General features: G+C 33.7%; 2 protein-coding genes across 6 annotated transcripts in view; one reads left to right on the plus strand and one right to left on the minus strand.

Annotated features, from left to right (window-relative positions):
• Window positions 1-20781, minus strand: part of LOC127736803 (E3 ubiquitin-protein ligase HECTD3-like) — a 63100-nt gene that overhangs the window by 13426 nt on the left and 28893 nt on the right. For all 5 annotated transcript variants that reach the window (XM_052247414.1, XM_052247408.1, XM_052247407.1 and 2 more), the window contains exons 10-14: window positions 9601-9759; window positions 5955-6123; window positions 3808-3930; window positions 633-722; window positions 10-213 (exon numbers count right to left, since the gene is read on the minus strand). In XM_052247414.1, coding sequence (XP_052103374.1) covers window positions 10-213; window positions 633-722; window positions 3808-3930; window positions 5955-6123; window positions 9601-9759 — 745 coding nt within the window. The remainder of the gene's footprint in view (window positions 1-9; window positions 214-632; window positions 723-3807; window positions 3931-5954; window positions 6124-9600; window positions 9760-20781) is intronic.
• LOC127736939 (uncharacterized) lies at window positions 10939-19599 on the plus strand. Its single transcript, XM_052247506.1, has 2 exons — window positions 10939-11106; window positions 18565-19599. The coding sequence occupies exon 2, from the start codon at window positions 18625-18627 to the stop codon at window positions 19384-19386; it is 762 nt and encodes a 253-aa protein (XP_052103466.1). The 5' UTR covers window positions 10939-11106; window positions 18565-18624; the 3' UTR covers window positions 19387-19599.

The raw sequence follows: 20781 nt of genomic DNA on the forward strand, positions 1-20781 counted from the left end.
TCAAAGTACCTGTTCATCAAACTCTGACATCCTGATATGTCTGACTTTATTACAATATTCCTGTCTGTCATCATAGTCTAAAGGAAGGGGGTTTCCCTCACCGTCTACTTTCAGTTCTACAGGTGTACCGTCAGTCATTGTTGTACTCCAGATTCTACCTGCACCTGAGAACGTCTCTTTATCCATTGTTTCTAGCTGATCTATTAACTTTACCTGTAAACAAAACTCGTACAATATTAATAACTAAATCCTTTACCAATTTCTAGCAAATGTTTATTTCTGAAATTTTTTATTTTATTCATATTAAATGTTCTCAATTAAAATGAAAATAATTAAGCTACCAGGTAAATTTATCGATTTGCTTCCTGGTAACAGCCAACAATTTTTGATATATATGTTATGATCTAAAACGATTAGGTCTCAAATAGGTTATTTCCTGATAAGAACTACAGTAAATAAGTTATAAACCATAAAATTCTAGATCATAGAATTATCATTTGTAAGCTCTGATAAATAAATTTAATGGAAGATCATCCACTTTTTCTGTTACAATTTTTAGGCTCTACACAAAAATACTGCAATATAAACTCTTACAAGATCTCCAATTCAATAATAAATAAGAAGACACATACCTCAGCAGCATCAACTGTATGATAGTCTCTAGTCCAGGTCACTCTCTCTCCACATATCATCTTCCAGATCAATGGTGGAAAAGATAGCACCTACAAGAATATATTGACAAATAGAATTTAGGCCTGTCTCTTTTTCTTATGACATCAAAATGTAACAGCACTTTATATCTGTTTCGAGTATTGGAGGTTTCTAGATCAACAGGATCATATGAGGACCTTATTCTTATCAGTGTTTGTTAGGACTGAGAGGTTACAGATCAACAGGATCATATGAGGACCTTATTCTTATCAGTATTTGTTAGGACTGAGAGGTTACAGATCATTAGGATCATATGAGGACCTTATTCTTATCAGTATTTGTTAGGACTGAGAGGTTACAGATCAACAGGATCATATGAGGACCTTATTCTTATCAGTGTTTGTTAGGACTGAGAGGTTACAGATCAACAGGATCATATGTGGACCTTATTCCTATTGGTGTTTGTTAGGACTGAGAGGTTACAGATCAACAGGATCATATGAGGACCTTATTCTTATCAGTATTTGTTAGGAATGAGAGGTTACAGATCAACAGGATCATATGAGGACCTTATTCTTATCAGTATTTGTTAGGAATGAGAGGTTACAGATCAACAGGATCATATAAGGACCTTATTCTTATCAGTATTTGTTAGGACTGAGAGGTTACAGATCAACAGGATCATATGAGGACCTTATTCTTATCAGTGTTTTGTTAGGACTGAGAGGTTACAGATCAACAGGATTATATGAGGACTTTATTCTTATCAGTGTTTGTTAGGACTGAGAGGTTACAGATCAACAGGATCATATGAGGACCTTTAATATTCTTATCAGTGTTTGTTAGGACTGAGAGGTTACAGATCAACAGATTATATGAGGACCTTATTCTTATCAGTGTTTGTTAGGAATGAGAGGTTAACACAAATACTGCATTGTGTTATGAATAGAAATAAAAATGCTTGTTTGGCATAACTTTTGATCCTCGTCAGTTTTAATAGCTCCTCAACCTTTGTATTAGGCATAGGTAAGGTTAGCTTAAAAGTGAAAGTAAACAGTCATTTAAAATCATTTCATTATGAAGTAAATAAAAGTATTGTTTTACTACAATCCCTGATCCTCCTGATACAAATCTGTATTTCCCAATTTCTATGAGTAGATATTGAAATTCCTACTAAGGGGCCTCAGTTGTTAAGTGGGCTAAGTAGTTCATCTACTGTATCACTAGCCTGTCAACACTTGAGGTTGTGAGTTTGAACCATGCAGGTGGCAGGTGTGTTCAACTTCAATCTTAATTGAATAGGATTGTCAGTTTTCTTGCCAAAGGTCATGGTTTTCTCCAAGCACTCCAGCTTCCTCCACCAAGAAAAACTGACCGCTACTATATAGTACTTAGTGCAATCCAATTTGTAGTAGGGGGTTCTGAATCCTATTGGATACCAATTTGTACAGATTCTGGATCCAATATGTACTGTAACATATATATTCCTAAATTGGTTTTGATAAGAATCACTCTCATTTATAGCAATTTCTGTGACTCCATGATCTCCCATGTGGTAAACAGTTTGGTAAAAACTATAGTCTTTTAGCACAAGTGGATCCTTAAAAATCACTCATTATAACCTACCAGATTTTCCTTGCCACGAAGACAAGCTCCCATAACCTACCAGATTTTCCTTGCCACGAAGACAAGCTCCAATAACCTACCAGATTCTCCTTGCCACGAAGACAATCTCAAATACCCTACCAGATTTTCCTTGCCATGAAAACAAGCTCCCATAACCTACCAGATTTTCCTTACCATGAAGATAAGCTCCCATAACCTACCAGATTGTCCTTGCCTCAAAGACAAGTTCCAAGACTAGCTCCCATAACCTACCAGATTATCTTGCCAGGAAAACAAGTTCCAATAACCTAAAAGATTTTCCTTGACATGAAGACTAGCTCCCATAACCTACCTGATTTTCCTTGACAAGAATACAAGCTTTGATAACCTACCAGATTTTCCTTGCCACAAAGTCAAGCTCCATTAGCCTACCAGATTTTCCTTGCCACAAAGACAAGCTCCAATAACCTACCATATTTTTCTGGTCGTAAAGACAAGCTCCAATAACCTAACATATTTTCATCGCCAAGAAGACAAGTTCCAATAACTTAGCAGATTTTCCTTGGCACAAAGACAAGTCTCAAATAACCTATCAGATTTTCCTTGCCATGAAGATAAGCTCCCATAACCTACCAAAGTTCCCTTGCCACAAAGACAAGTTCCCATAACCTACCAGATTTTCAACAACATGAAAACGAGCTCTTATAACCTACCAGATTTTCCTTGCCACTAAGACAAGCTCCAATAACCTAAAAGATTCTCCTTGACATGAAGACTAGCTCCAATAACCTACCAGATTTTCGTTGCAACGAATACACACTCGGATAACCTACCAGATTTTCCTTGCCACAAAGACAAGCTCCAATAACCTACCAGATTTTCCTTGCCAGGCAGAAAAGCGCAACAACCTACCAGATTTTCCTTGCCATGAAGACAAGCTTCAACAACCTACCATATTTTTCTTGCCATGAAGACAAGCTTCCATAAACTACTAGATTTTCCTTGCCAAGAAGACAAGCTCTCATTACCTACCAGATTTTCCTTGCCACAAAGACAAGCTCCCATTACCTACCAGATTTTCCTTGCCATGAAGACAAGCTCTCATTGCCTACCAGATTTTCCTTGCCACCAAGACAAGCTCCCATTACCTACCAGATTTTCCTTGCCACGTAGACAAGCTCTCATTGCCTACCAGATTTTCCTTGCCAAGAAGACAAGCTCTCATTACCTACCAGATTTTCCTTGCCATAAAAGGCAAGCTCCCATTACCTACCAGATTTTCCTTGCCACGAAGACAAGCTCTCATTGCCTACCAGATTTTCCTTGCCACGAAGACAAGCTCCCATTACCTACCAGATTTTCCTTGCCACAAGACAAGCTCCCATTACCTACCAGATTTTCCTTGCCACGAAGACAAGCTCTCATTGCCTACCAGATTTCCTTGCCACGAAGACAAGCTCCCATTACCTACCAGATTTTCCTTGCCACGAAGATAAGCTCTCATTGCCTACCAGATTTTCCTTGCCACGAAGACAAGCTCCCATTACCTACCAGATTTTCCTTGCCACGAAGACAAGCTCCCATTAGTTGTCCTATCCATTCATATTTGGTAAAATCTTTACATTGATGATTCAATATGTAAACATCCCTATGAATATTAGAATCATCTCCAACCTAAAAACATAAAAGCATATCAAATATACCATAATACTCATAGCATCTTTTTAAAGTCAATACAAAGAAAGATTATTCAAATATTCCAGTATATACATGCAGAATCATCCTCAATTTGAAGGCATAGCAAAATAATAAAATATATACATGTTAATTACTCTGAAATGCATTACAAAAAAAATAGTGTAATTTTTTTTAACCTAAATTTCTCAATATTTTATTTGGAAGGGGATCTTACTTAAACATTCAACACTTTTAAAACCCCTAAATAGATGAATTGTTCTTGTAGTCATTAACAAAAATACAATTTAATATCATGCTTTAAAAGGACCTTGCATGACAAAAGAGAAAGTATGACTAAATCAATAGAAGTTTTAAATAGATGTCCAACACTGTGTCCTATTTTAATTTTAATACAAAGCAAAACGTTTGTCCATGACTACTTCCATGGACAGGTATAGGTGAAATAAGAATGTGTCCATAGTACATGGATGCCCCACTCGCACTATCATTTTCTATGTTCAGTGGACCGTGAAATTGGGGTAAAAACTCTAATTTGGCATTAAAAATAAAAAGATCATATCATAGGGAACATGTGTACTAAGTTTCAAGTTGATTGGACTTCAACTTCATCAAAAACTACCTTGACCAAAAACTTTAACCTGAAGCCGGACAGAAGTACAGATGGACAAACGAATGGACACACAGACCAGAGAACATAATGCCCCTACTACTATCGTAGGTGGGGCATAAAAATCACTCAAATTAACATATGAAAATACTTCATTTGGTGTAGAAGAATCTGTGAAGGATTAAGTGTTTTGTGGACTGTTGATGTCAGTTTGTCTTTGGTTTATCGTTTTTTCCTTGCTATCTCCACCACCCTTTATTATTTTATTAATACCTGGTAAGGAGAACTAGTGAAGAATGGTAGAGGTAAGGCTGCATCACTGGTTCTAGGAAAGAGTTCCTCAGACAGATCTGACAAACTATCCCTGAATCCTCCACCCTTGGTACCCTCCCCCTTTATTAATGTATTAATACCTGGTTAGGAGAACTAATGAAGAATGGTAGAGGTAAGGCTGCATCACTGGTTCTAGGAAAGAGTTCCTCAGACAGATCTGACAAACTACCCCTGAATCCTCCACCCTTGGTACCCTCCCCCTTTATTAATGTATTAATACCTGGTTAGGAGAACTAATGAAGAATGGTAGAGGTAAGGCTGCATCACTGGTTCTAGGAAAGAGTTCCTCAGACAGATCTGACAAACTACCCCTGAATCCTCCACCCTTGGTACCCTCCCCCTTTATTAATGTATTAATACCTGGTTAGGAAATCTGATGAAGAATGGCAGAGGTAAGGCTGCATCACTGGTTCTAGGAAAGAGTTACTCAGACAGATCTGACAAACTATCCCTGAATCATCCTCCCTTGGTACCCTCCCCCTTTATTAATGTATTAATACCTGGTTAGGAGATCTGATGAAGAATGGTAGAGGTAAGGCTGCATCACTGGTTCTAGGAAAGAGTTCCTCAGACAGATCTGACAAAATATCCCTGAATCCTCCTCCCTTGGTACCCTCCCCCTTTATTAATGTATTAATACCTGGTTAGGAGATCTGATGAAGAATGGCAGAGGTAAAGCTGCATCACTGGTTCTAGGAAAGAGTTCCTCAGACAGATCTGACAAACTATCCCTGAATCCTCCTCCCTTGGTACCCTCCCCCTTTATTAATGTATTAATACCTGGTTAGGAGATCTGATGAAGAATGGTAGAGGTAAGGCTGCATCACTGGTTCTAGGAAAGAGTTCCTCAGACAGATCTGACAAAATATCCCTGAATCCTCCTCCCTTGGTACCCTCCCCCTTTATTAATGTATTAATACCTGGTTAGGAGATGTGATGAAGAATGGCAGAGGTAAAGCTGCATCACTGGTTCTAGGAAAGAGTTCCTCAGACAGATCTGACAAACTATCCCTGAATCCTCCTCCCTTGGTACCCTCCCCCTTTCTTAATGTATTAATACCTGGTTAGGAGATCTGATGAAGAATGGCAGAGGTAAAGCTGCATCACTGGCAATAGGACAGAGTTCCTCAGAAAGATCTGATAAACTATCCCTGAATCCTCCACCCTGATCAATTACACCTTCTGACATAAACTTACACTCCCACCACTGGTCAAAGCGCGATGACCATCTGAAACAGAAAATTTAGTGTAAACATGACTGCATCATATTGATTTAATAAATAAATATAATATTCAACTGCAGTCTCTTGTTCAAATGTAAAACATCATTTTCAAAGAAATGTTGTATATTCAAATTCTTAAACAGAATATTTTAGTTGCAGATTAGTAAAACTGGAGGCTCTTCAGCCTGAATCTCTCATCTGGCAAACCAAGGCTCTTCAGCCTGCATCTCTCATCTGGCAAACCATCTGTCATATTGATTTTTAGGTGGAAAATCAAAATAAATTAAAATATTCACAAGACCTTCCCTGCCAACCTCCTAAAAATCAAGTGCCCCTCCCCTATTCAATTTCCAAATTGTTAATGACCAATGAAATGATGGTTATATCCATTTTTTTCATTAAATTGCTGCTTACAATTTAACTCTATCCATTATTGTTTTCAACATAGTATCAAACAAGAACTGGCACTATCTTCATTCCATATTCTGTGAACCATAAAATCTTGGTCAAAATCCTAGTTTGACAGATATATCAAATCTTTCATAATGAAAATGTGTACAATGTTTCAAGTAAATGTGACCACAAACTATTCTTAACCAAAGCTTTAACCTGATTAGGGACAGACAAACTAATGCACAACAGACAGAGGCACAGACCAGAAAACATAATGCCCTCTATTATTGTAGACATGGCATAAATATGCTTAAAAGTTCATAAAAATCATTATAAAAGCATTGTTCTCCAATAAAGAATCTTCTTACAGCTTTGATGATTAATCAGTAGATGTTGACTTTATGAGCATTTTTCCCCTGCCAGATTTTCCTATCTCCTACAGTTTTTTAGATACAAGACAAATACTTGCTTTCTAAATGGTTTAAAATTTCAACACCGATGGATCATTTATGTCTAATTAAGTATAAATTAAATCAGTTGTTTAAAAGGTGGACATCTTTGAAATAAAATGTAAATAATATCAAAAACATTTGCATTCAATTATTGGGGCAAATACTTCAATAAACAGGTACTTGTTAGTTTAGATCCTGTGGCTCAATTGTAGATCTTATATTTTTGATTTGAGCGTCACTGATGAGTCTTTTGTAGACGAAACGCGCGTCTGGTGTAAATATAAAATTTCAATCCTGGTATCTATGATGAGTTTATTTACAACCACTGGGTCGATACCACTGCTGGTGGAGTTTTAATTCCCAGAGGGTATCACCAGCCCAGTAGTCAGCACTTCTGTGTTGACTTGAGTTATCATTGATATGTTCATAATTATAAATTAACTGTTAACAAAGCTTTGAATTTTTGAAATACTAAGGCTTTTCTACCTCAGGAATAGATTAGTTTAGCTGTATTTGGCAAAACTTTTAGGAATTTTTGGTCCTCAATGCTCTTCAACTTTGTACTTTATTTGGCCTTTTTAACATTTTTTGATTCGAGCGTCACTGATGAGTCTTTTGTAGACGAAACATCTGGCGTAAATATAAAATTTCAATCCTGGTATCTATGATGAGTTTATTTTATCATTTTGCTATTTACGCTCGCTGACTATATCTGTACAATAGTTTTCAAGATAATGAAAAAAAAATGTTTCATTTAGTAAAAAACATTTCAAGGCAATAACTCCTATATTGTCAAATGGTGTCAGTCACATAGTATTTTTGTAGATTTTGTATTGCTAATTATTTTTACTGTTACAGTTTCTGACTATCTATAACAGTTTTCAAGATAATAGGCAGAAATGCTAAAATTTGTTAAATATCATAATAATAAATAGGCCAATGACTCCTATTTTGGAGTCAATTGATGGTTTCAGTTAAATTAGTATTTAGTTTGTCTGAAAAAACTTTAACCACAGACTGAACCTAATTGTTAACGCTGCTGACACCAACGAGAGATTCTAGGATCGCTATGTCGTGCTTTCGCAACATAAATGTTGCAGGCTGGACAAAAAGGGGAATGTCCATAAAACCTGACAAAAAGAAATGCTTGACTATATCAACCAATGGAACAAATGGACAAAAACTGTCATATTCCTGACTTGATACAGACATTTTCCAAAGAAAATGGTGAGTTAAACCTGGTTTTATAGCTAGCTAAACCACCCACTTGTACGACAGCTGTTTATAGTAAAATACAAATTCATTTTTTAAACTTTAAAGACTATAACACCTTCATATTGGAATCTTTTTGGATCTTGTATTGCTGAATTTGTTCTCTATGAAACGATACAGTTTATGTCTATGCAATTTACTTTTTCAGGTTAAAAGACAAAAATCCTTAATTGGTCAAAAATTGCTATTTAAGGGAAACATCACCTAAAAAGAAGTCACCTGATAAATTTGGTGACAAGTAGATAAATTTTGATATTCTTATCATTTTTAACACTTTCAGATTTTCTGTATCTATATGATTTTTAATATAGATATAAGACATTTAAATGCATTTTTGAAAAAAGTTTATGGAAGATGGATGAAAGCAAAAGTAAGAGAAGCAAAAAATGTAAATGGGGTTCACAAAGTGGCAAAATGTCACATTGTCCCACAAAATGATGAAAAATAAAAATGAATTTTCTTATATATATAAATATCTACTTCAGCTTGTTATATCTAAAAAGAATAAATTTGGTGGGCATTATTTCAAAGTATGATGGTTCAAGATAAAACCTGGTATAAGTTTACATAAAGACATGTAAGAAAGTGAAATAGAAGAGTTCTTGTCAAACTTTTTTATTTCATAGGATTGACATTTATATCCTATATACATATATAGACCAAAAAATCTAGATTTTAGCTGTGAGTTCACAAATTGTCAAAATTTCAGACAAATTTAGGGCTAGAAAACATAGAGCACAAACTTCGACAAACCAAATATTCAAGTTAAATATGTAAATTGTTGTAACAAACATCATATTAAAAAATCTTATTTATCCATGCTTGAGCTCTATGTTTCTAGTCCTAAAAATTAATTGAAATTGACCTGTTTTCATTGAGTTTTTGTGAAAAATAAAAATCTGTGCAATTTTTGAGGTCATGAAAAGAATGGGTTTTTTTATGCTAATACGTTAAATTTAAAAAAGACCTGATTCCTATCTAATTGTTCAAGCTATTATTCATTATGATATTGGTCAATAAATTCTAAGTTTCAAAATTAAAAAAAAAATCGGCACCATATTAGGGCCTTATCAAACCCACTACTTTACTGAGGGGGGGTCGGAGGGGTCCTGATCCCGAAATCCCAGGCTTAAAAACATGAACTACTGAAGTCCCGAATTAAAAGAAATTTAAATCCCGAAATTCGAAAAAAGAATTCCCGGATCCCGAAAGGATCAATCCCGAAATCCCGAGCTTAAAAACACCTGATCCCGGAGTCCCTTTAAAGGTCCGACCCCCCCTCTTTACTGATTATCCCTTAGAACATTAACATAGGCATTACAAATGATCCCTATAAAATCCTAACCATTGTGTATTATGTCCCTACCTATAGTCTAAACATTTACTATTTCTATCTCTTGGTTTCAATCCTTCATAAATCTGTGAGAAAATAGAATTTTTAAAGTCTGGATCATTCCCTGGTTCACACCGATGTTCCATGGCAGCTCTTCTATTTATATATAGCTTAGGTGTATCTGATGGTCTTCTGCAAAAAATAATGATACATCATAAAAATTATTTTTTGAAAATAATAGAAAAGTAAAGACTCCAAGCAGTCTATATGACTCACGGGGTACCTATGTCCTATGAATTATTTTCTTCAGTAACAGATAAACTCCTATAAAAGGGGCCACCACAGAACAAATCAACATATCTTTTACCTAAAAGCAAAGAAATGAAGAAACGATCTAACATCATATTTACTAACTTTAAATTGTAAAAATTAATAATAATTGTAACTTTTCTTCCTATCCCAAGGCTCTTTTAGGTGACTCAGTCAGAATTAAATTAAATATACACTCAGTTATTTCTTTATAGATTCTTCAATGACCAATGATTATATGTGTATGTGCAGTTGTATGATTTACCTTACAATAAGGCATATTCATGCAAGACCTTTATGATTATATTGTAGAATTTGAAACATATATTTTCTGAGCTGATCAGTAGGTTCCCATTGTCCCTTGAATATGTCAGCTTTTAAAAAAAACTGAAGTCAATGAAGCATGACTGAGGGAGTGGGCCGTATATTCTCCATGTAAAAATGTAGTATAGTGTGATACTGATTTAAAAAGTGGATGGTTAAGATTAGAAAAAACTAGATTAGCATACAAATTTTGTCTGTGGCTGTCTTATCTTTTAACTTTAATAGTTTTAATAATTTGGAGAACCCATGATCTCTTGCAACTCGAGGCATGCATGCTACCACATGATCACAGCTGCTGTTTCTAAGATGCATGTGTTATTTTTGAAAATTAAATGTAACAAAATATAATAGAGGATAATCCAAAACTGAAAAGAAAACAATGACATGACAGATATATCAAACATTTATTCAACCAAAACATTAATGTATTTATAACAAATAATTAAAATATATTTCCCCTACAAAAAAACTTAATTACAACAAATAAAAAAAAACCTTAATTATAACAAACAGAAAAAAAAAACTTAGTTATAACAAATAGAAAAAAAACTTTAATTTTAACAAATAGAAAAAAAAACTGAATTATAACAAATAGAAAAAACAGCAGACATATTCTTTCAAAATCTATACAAATTTTTCCAACATAAACATTCATGTACTATTCAACAAATAACAAAATACATTTTTCCAAACAAGAGATTTAAACCCCTTAAAAAGTCAATATATCATACGAATCTGTTATCTGGGTCATGTATAATCAATGTCTTTTGAATGTTTACTTGACAACCTAAATCAGGTTTTAACATGTCATAATTAGCTTCATGGTAGGTTATACATTTACAAAACTGCACAGGAAAATGATTTCCATTGAAAAAACCTAGAGATTAGATGACGTTTTGTTAACAGGTATGTAGTTATACTTAACTGTAAAAGTTAACAAAGTTATTATCTATACTTTTACCAAACTGAAATAGTAGGTTATTAATTTTTTTGTCTCCACTATTTTTTTATTTTTTTTTTGTTACAAAGTCAAATATCTATGATCCAAGAAAATGAGGTCAAGGTCAGATAAACCAAGCCAGAAATACATGTACACCTTACAATCATTCCATACACCGAATATAGTTGACCTACTGCTTAAAGTATACAAGAAACAGTCCAAACCATGAAAATTTTATATTGACCAATGAACCATGAAAATGAGGTAAAAGTCAGATGAACCCTACCAGACAGACATGTACACATTACAATCATTCAATGGTTCAATTATAGTTGAACTAATGCATATAGTATCTGAAAAACAAATTTAACCAGGGAAACTTAACATTGACCAATGAACCATGAAAATGAGGTCAAGGTCAGATGATACCTGCCAGACTGACATATACACCTTACAATCATTCCATACACCAAATATAGTTAACCTATTGCTTATAGTTTAAGAAATGCATATCAAAACACAAAAAACTTAATATTGAGCAATGAACAGTAAAAATGAGGTCAAGGTCAATTAAAACCTGCCAGACTGACATGTATATCGTAAAATATTTCCATACACCAAATATAGTTTACCTATTGCATACAGTATTAGAAAAATAGCCAAAACACAAAAAACTTAACTTTAACCACTGAACCATGAAAATGAGGTCAAGGTCAGATGACACCTGCCAGTTGGACATGTACACATTACAATCATTCCATACACCAAATATAAAAGACCTTCTGCTTATAGTATCTGAGATATGGACTTAATAAGGAAACCTAACCTAACAGGCATAAGGACCTTGCAAGGTACGCACATATGAAAATGAGGTCAAGGAAAATGAGTTGAGATTATCTTGACTTATTTGTTCGACATAGAAGTGCTGACAGACAGACAGACAGAGTAATTTACTATAGGACAACCCCGACTAATTGAGTTAGCCCCTAATGAAACAACTTTTCCTTTTCTTGATAGGAATTATAACCTGAGTTATGAGTAATGAAATGTCCCCCCTGCTTAACTGATCATAATTGAATACTCTTTGAAAATCTTTCAGATAAAAGTTTGACAACAAAGATCAAATAAAGTTAACATAATCAATGACCCATGTAAATGAGGTCATGGTAAGATGAAACATGAAACTAAACATTGACCAATGAATCATGAAAATGAGGTCAAAAGGCAAAATAAACTGTTGACACAGTAAAATGTCTTGCCTCTATATTTTTGATTTGTAAAATTCAAATATTAAAAATAAAATAGCAATTCTTTACCATGTAAATTATGCAAAATGCACAAATTTAATGAACCATGACTGAGAGAACAGGGCCAAATAATTTCTGAAATAAAAGATATGCCAATGCTAATACAACTACATATTAAATATCTTTGACTTATCATACATGTAAGTGACTCCCCTTAAACCAACATAATCACAAAATTTAACATGTAAACTATGCAAAAGTTTCAAAGTCTGTAGACCAAGAATGAGGGGCAGGGATAAATAATCTTCATGGAATGAAATGTGCCAATGCTTATACAACTGCATGCCAAATATCATTGACTTACCATTATTGGTTTCCCTAAAACTGACCCTATATACAAACTTAAACAAGTTGTTGACACCGACACTGCTGCTGGAAACAGCTTTTCTTATTCTGTTACTGTCATCCCAGGAGACACAATTATAAGTAAATGTTGTATGAAAGCAGATAAAACACTTATCCACCAGAGACCTAGTGACGTAGATGTAAGGTACGACATGTTCTAGTATATTATGTTTATCTTATCTGCTCGGTTATTTGTGTGGTTATGTGCATAATTTGCTATGTGATGTCTCAGATTTTAATAAATGTTGTATTTTCAATACTAAAAAATATTTTTAGAAATGAAGGGTAAAAATTGCTTTAATTTATCAGTGTAAAATTAAACATTGCATTGTATAAAGCATTGATTGTAGTTGATTCAACTATAATCATGGACAAAGAAAGATAACTCCAATTTTAAAAATACTTGATATTTAGAAAAAAAATTAAAAATTCAGCAAATTTTCCATTTGTAAAGGGCATAACTCTAGAACAGTAAAATTGACAGCACCAAAATTCAAAATTGATCTGTATATTGTGGTTATAAGCATTGAGTATAAGATTCATAACATTTGGTTGAGGCAAACTTAAGTTAGAGAACAGAGACGAAAAAATTTAGCAATTTTTCCATTTGTAAAGGGGCATAACTCTAGAACAGTAAAAGTGACGCCACCAAAATTCAAACTTGATCAGTATTTAGTGGTAATAAGCATTGTGTATAACATTTGGTTGAGGCAAACTAAAGTTAGAGAACGGAAACCAACTTTGGGACGTACGGACGGACGTACAGACGGACAAGGGTAAAACTTAATGCCCCCTCCACTACGGCGGGGGCATAAAAACTTGAACTTCTCAAGATTAAAACAAAAAAGGTTCTCGGAAACTGATATCAAGATGCTAGATTTTTCATTGACCATATTTGTTACATTTAGAGGACTTTTTTTTTAACAATTGTCATTCCTATGGTAACCAACTGTGCTCCACTTCTTGCAAAGTTAATCTTTTATTTATATGAGGCAGACTTCATACTAAAGCTTCTACAGAAGAACATTTTGAACCTAAAGCTATTACTCACCAATGATTTCAAAGCTATAAGTATTAGGTACTTTAAAAAAGTATAACATAGTATAGCATGCTCACATAAGTGGACCAAAAAGCTTAATATTTACTTATTTATACTTTATGTCAAGCTCTATAAGGTGGACCAAGAGAAATAATCTCAATATCTCATAACTTGGTTACAACCATGATTACTACTATGTGGACCATGTCAACCAGCTGGTTTAATACCTTATATATTGCATATTATCATGTCAAAGCAGCGAAGGATTGTAGTTTTTTGGGGGTGTAATTATCCAAAATGGTAAAAAGGGTTGAGTGTAGCATGGTGAAATTTATTTATACAATTTAAAAACAAAAAACTTTTTTTTTCCGCTTATATAGGTTGCATGCACTTCTGTAAATATAGACAATGCAATTTCCCATAGGAACTACTTTTACGGCTAAAACTGTGCAACTTTTACTATGAAGTTTCATAAACAATTATATCCTATAGTGGGAAGTTCATATTCACTACTATTTTTTTCAAAGGTCAAAACATAGGGCTGTGCGGCATATTTTCAACATTTATATGCCCCAAACTTCTAAGAGTTTAAACTTATACTAAAATTTTGTACTACCCATCCCATCACTTTGGGTCTACATCATAATTCAATTTTGCTGCTATCCATGTGTATTTATACTGGTAACATTCCCAAGTTATCTCTCAATGAGATGAAACATAGAGATCATATCTGGGACCAGTGCGTAAACAAAACAAAATATCTATGAATATTATATATCCCCCCAAAAGAGGCGTGGTTTGTGAAACAGCTGTATTAACAAAGTGCAACCTATAGACATAACAGCCTATTCAGTTCTACCAGTGATTTTTTCATAAAATTTTGTGTGATTTTGGGGAAAAAATATGGAGAAAAAATATAGAGAAAGAAACTGGAGGTCACTGACTTCATTTTGAGTGTATAGCAAACTCAGTTTGTATTTTCCCTGATATGAACTTTATAGATGTTGTAGTTATCATAAGACTCATTTCAAAAATGTAATAATTTTTTTGTTACAGCATGGAAAATATTTTAGTGTATCTTTCAATTAAAGATTCTAGAGTTTAAGATTCTTGGTGTTTTGATCTAAAACAAAGTATCATTTATTTCATTCCCACCAAAATTTGAAGAAAGAATGAAAATTGTTACCAGTATTAAAAAATATCTTCCAGTGATTTCTAAATAAAATTTCAAGAAAGAAAATGCGTTGTGTACTGTTTCAAATAAAGCCTCAAAAAGTATATGTAACTGACCTTTCAAAAAGTAAGGAGCAATTTTCATGTTGTTTTTAATCGACCGCAAAAAAATTTTGCGGTCGTATATTGGTATGACGTTGGCGTCGTCGTCCGGCGGCATATTGGTTTTCGCACTCTAACTTCAGTTTAAGTGAATGGATCTCTATGAAATTTTACCATAAGGTTCAATTCCACAAAAGGAAGGTTGTAATTGATTTTGGGGGTTATGGTACCAACAGTTAAGGAATAAGGGGCCAAAAAGGGGCCAAAAATAAGCATTTTTGTAACTTCCAGACATAACTTGTGTTTTAGTGTATGGATCTCTCTGACATTGTACCACAAGGTTCCATATCACAAAGGGAATGCTGGGATTAATTTTGTGGGTAATTGCCTCAAAATTTTAGGAATTAGGGGCCTAAAAAGGGGCAAAAACAAGCATTTTTCTAGTTTCATGATAATAACTTGTGTGTAAGTGTATGGATCTTTCTGAAATTGTACTACAAGGTTCCATATCACAAAGGGAAAGCTGAAATTGAGTTTGGGGTAATTGCCCTAAACGTTTAGGAATTTGGGGCCAAAAAGGGGCCTAAAAACAAGCATTTTTCTAGTTTCCAGACAATAACTTCTGTTCAAGTGTATGAATCTCTCTGAAATTGTACTGCAAGGTACCATACCACAAAGTGAAGACTGGGATTGATTTTCGGGGTAATTGCCTCAAAATTTTAGGAATTAGGGGCCAATAAGGGGCAAAAAACAAGCATTTTTCTAGTTTCAGGACAATAACTTGTGTGTAAGTGTATGGATCTTTATGAAATTGTACTACAAGGTTCCATATCACAAAGGGAAAGCTGGGTTTGAGTTTGGGGTAATTGCCCTAAACGTTTAGGAATTTGGGGCCAAAAAGGGGCCTCAAAACAAGCATTTTTCTAGTTTCCAGACAATAACTTGTGTTCAAGTGTATGGATCTCTCTGAAATTGTACTGCAAGGTACCATACCACAAAGGGAAGGCTGGGATTAATTTTGGGGGTAATTGCCTCAAAATTTTAGGAATTAGGGGCCAAAAAGGGGCAAAAAACAAGCATTTTTCTAGTTTCAGGACAATAACTTGTGTTTAAGAGTATGGATCTTTATGAAATTGTACTACAAGGTTCCATATCACAAAGGGAAAGCTGGGTTTGAGTTTGGGGGTAATTGCCTAAACATTTAGGAATTTTGGGCCAAAAAGGGGCCTAAAAACAAGCATTTTTCTAGTTTCCAGACAATAACTTGTGTTCAAGTGTATGGATCTCTCTGAAATTGTACTGCAAGGTACCATACCACAAAGGGAAGGCTGGGATTGAGTTTGGGGGTGATGAATCATAAGGGGGTTCAAAAAATTTGGGGGAGGGATTTTTTTTTCTTTAAAATTTTCCATTTTAAATTAGTTATTTCTGATTTATATATAAAAGCAAATAATAATGATATGGTTTAAATAGGTAAATTAAAAAAATTTAAGTTCTTAGACCACATTCATTCTGTGTCAGAAACCTATGCTGTGTCAAATATTTAATCACAATCCAAATTCAGTGCTGTATCAAGCTTGAATGTTGTGTCCATACTTGCCCCAACTGTTCAGGGTTCGACATCTGCGGTCGTATCAAGCTGCACCCAGCTCGGAGCATTTTATTTCATATGTTTTTAAGAAAAGACTTGTATTTCTTCAAAACACTGAATCTGAGATCATTAGTACAAGTTTCCCATAATTTTTGCAATTTAGACATTTGAAACCCTCATTCAAATGTTCAATAATAACAACAATATACAGCTACATGTATTTTATTATCCAGTGATACAAAAGATCACATTTATGTATCAGTATTTGTCAGATCTCATTCTGTTGCTGCTCAAAATGAGCCTTCAAAAACACTGTCTGTTGGAATGTAAAAGTATTCAAAAATCACCTTTTACTCCGCTTTCAAAAGGAAAGATTATTTTTTTAGTCCCCTCCTCTCTTTGACAAAATTATTGAAAATTAGACTAAAGATGTGGTTTTCTTTTGCTGGTCACTGTCAGAAGTTTGCCCCAGCCTTCTTTTCAGTCTTCTACTTCTCCACTTTAGTGTTGACCAATGGACTACAGTAAGGAACTTGATATGATAGAGAGATTCTAAAAGAGAGGCGAAAGATGCCAAAGGGACATTCAAAATCATAAGCTGAAAATAAACTGACAATAACATGGCAAAAAAGAAAAATACCAAATGACAATCAACAGTATACAAAACACAACATAGAAAACTAAAGACTGAAAAGAAAAAGACAAACAACAGCATACAAAACACAAAATAGAAATCCACTTCATTTGAACTTTGGTGGATAGTTGTCTCTACGGCAATCATACCACATCTCCTTATTTTTATATAGAAAACTAAAGACCGAAAAGAAAAAGACCAAAACACAAACAACAGTATACATAACACAACAAAGAAAACTAAAGACTGAGCTTCACGAACCCCACTTAAAACTGGGGGTGATTTCAGGTGCTCTGGAAGGGTAAGCAGATCCTGCTCCACATGTGGCACCCATCATGTTACATGCATTTGGCCTATTATTACAAACAACCTCCTTTGTTATTACTACCACGGATCCTGAATGAATGAGACAGTACATGCAAAATACAAATAAGCCAGAAAAAGACTTCTACTTCAGAATTAAAAAAAAATATCATTCGAACAAAAAGTAATAATTTTTTGTTGAAAACTATAAAGTATTTCTCGAAACACAATAAAAGTAAAAAAATTGGAATCTTATGAATCTAAATCTAAATTGTACTTTTTGGAAATTAAAAAAAAATACAATGTTTACAATTACAATGAATTAATGGCACTGAAAATGGAAGTTTGTTTTCAATCTTTCTAGTTTTACATTGTAGCTTCTTGAACGGGAGCAATTTAATGTTGTTCCTAAAAAGTTAATATAAAAAACAGTTTAGTTATACATCCCTTAAATTTTTATTTAAGTTCATATTTAAGTATGAAGTTCTTAAAATTCTTGTCTCAAAAGTGTCAGTGAGAGCAAGTGAAATCTTTTTCATTTTTCCCTTAAAACAATTTTAAATGAAACAAATGCACCTTTTTATTTGTTTTAAAGATTTTGTCAATTAAGCATTTAAATTAAATTAAACTTCATTACAAGATCGGACAATATTTTATTGAAATCAGATAAAGTAATTCATCCAGGGAATAAGTAAACGTCCAAATTTATGCCTGTAGATCGAAACTACTACAACCATTTTTTATCTGCTCATATTCTTAAAATTCAATTGTGACAATCAAAAAAGTTTAAATTCTAAGCGTTAGTAAATCAAAATTTACCCATATACATACGTAAAAAAATTTCAACATTTGTAGTTAAATATTATTTAATGTCAACGTTACAGGTAATGTAGTATCTTTTGTGTTAATCTTAATATTAATGTTTAATAGAGAAACAAGTGTGAAGAGAAAGCACAAGAAAAATCACGAGAAAAATCCAAAATAAACAACATGACAATGAATATTGAGACAAAGATAGAGATCAACATAAACAAGGATATAAGTGACATGATTTGTCTGATGGATGGAAGAGTTATAGTAGTGGAAATGAGAGGTAAAGTTAACATTCTCACTTCTGATGGCAAACTACAGAAACAGTTACCTATACCTGGTGAACCCTACAGTGTTACACAGATCAATCAGAACACTATAGCCATAACTTATCCTAGAGAGAAAGCCATTAGAATCTTCAATATGGAGAATGAAACAGTTACCAAAGTTATCACATTAGACAGAGAATGCTTTGGTTTATCATTCTCCAATAATTCTCTGGTTGTAGGTTTGCATATAGATGAAATCCGTACTATAGACTTAGAAGGAAATACACTGAAGTCAATACAATTGCAAATTGAGAGTGTATCATACCTGGCTAACCTTGTTTACTGTAATGACAGAGTAATCTTTAGTGACTATCATGGTAATGCAGTATACTGTTATGATGAATCCGGTAAACAGATCTGGCAATATAAACAGGATTTATCACAACCAGAAGGACTTTGTACAGATAAGTATGGTAACATTATTGTAGCAGACTACAACTCTCATAGAATAATAGTAATATCAAAAGATGGACAGAATAGTAAAGTACTGATTAGTGAAGAGGATGGACTGGACAGACCTATGTGTATTTGTTTTAAACATAATGAGTCTTCCGGTTTTATTTGTGATGAAGATGGCACATACTTAGCAAAATTCAATTTAACTTCTGAATAAGATACAAAGTGATTACAAAGGCAGTGATTTGGCACCATTTAGTTTATTGAATGGATACAATATATACTGAGGAATCTAATGATATTTCTTTCCTGTGAAAGTACAACTTATTATGCCTATACATAATCAAAGCATGAATGCGCTGTAAAGAGAGTTACCTACAGGTTTTGTGATTTTATAGTTCAGATTAATTATAATCAAACATATTACTTTTGCGGACAGGCTATCAAAATTAGATATTTAGGCATTTTTCAATTATTATGATGAAATTGAGAATGGAAACGATAATGTGTCAGAGAGACAACAACCCTACCAAAGAGCAGAAAACAGCCCAAGGCCACCAATGGGTCTTAAAAACAATGAGAAAATCCTGCACCTTGAGGCGGGCTTCAGCTGGCCCCTAAACAATAATGTATACAATTGAGCCAAAATGGACATCACACTTAACTCCGAAACATGTAAATGAACCCAAATTTAAAAAAACATACATAGACTGACAAAGGCCAGAGGTTCCTGACTTGGAAAAATGCGGCAGGGTTAAACATGTTTTGTGAGATCTCAACTCTCCCTATATTATGGCATGGAAATGGTAATACTACATTGCATTTACAAAGAACATATTATTGCATGAGTATATTAATGTACTAACATCTTTTAAATTAAAATTTTACTGGCTACAGAGCAACTTAAAATTGACTTTTTCTAGAAACAAATTGTTTTTTATTCATACTCAACAAAGTGCAATTGAATATTGAGGGTCAATTTTGGTTTTCACTATTTGTTGTTATTCACATCTTGAGTTTGAAAAAAACCCATTCCAGTTCATCATGATGGCTTTGTGTGGATTTATCTCAGAAACATTGAGTTAAATAGTGTCCACTCTTACCAAGAAAATCATTATTCTTCAAAAAATTACTCCGAGCAAAAAAGTTAAAAATTTCAAATATGACTCAAAGAAAGTACCATGCCAGGTCACCAATTATTGTTTGTGGTTGTCAATGTCCAACTTCCAGAAAAACTGATACAACCATATTTTTGTTATGTATGTAAGTCTGGTAACTTTAGAAGGATGTAAAGTTGTTTCAGATAGTGATTCAAAGTATGGTTAGATTATGAAAAGACCTATATTTGTACTAGTGGATGTATTTCTATATATGGATTTTACAATTTTCAATAGCTCTGTTTCCGATAAATTCCAGATGGACATTGATAGTTTAGGCGGATATCGCCAAGTCGACTAACCAAATGATCTGATGAGAAAAAGAAAAACAATTCCAAATTCCATAGCTATATCTCCAACATGCAAGAACATAAATTGTCATTGAGAAATTGGTACTGGTATGAAGACAAGGCAAAGGATTTTATATTTTACATGTTCAATCATAGGCATGAGAT

The sequence above is a fragment of the Mytilus californianus genome, unplaced genomic scaffold (genome assembly GCF_021869535.1).
Source record: "Mytilus californianus isolate M0D057914Y unplaced genomic scaffold, xbMytCali1.0.p SCAF_1, whole genome shotgun sequence".
Classification (NCBI taxonomy): Eukaryota; Metazoa; Mollusca; class Bivalvia; order Mytilida; family Mytilidae; genus Mytilus; species Mytilus californianus.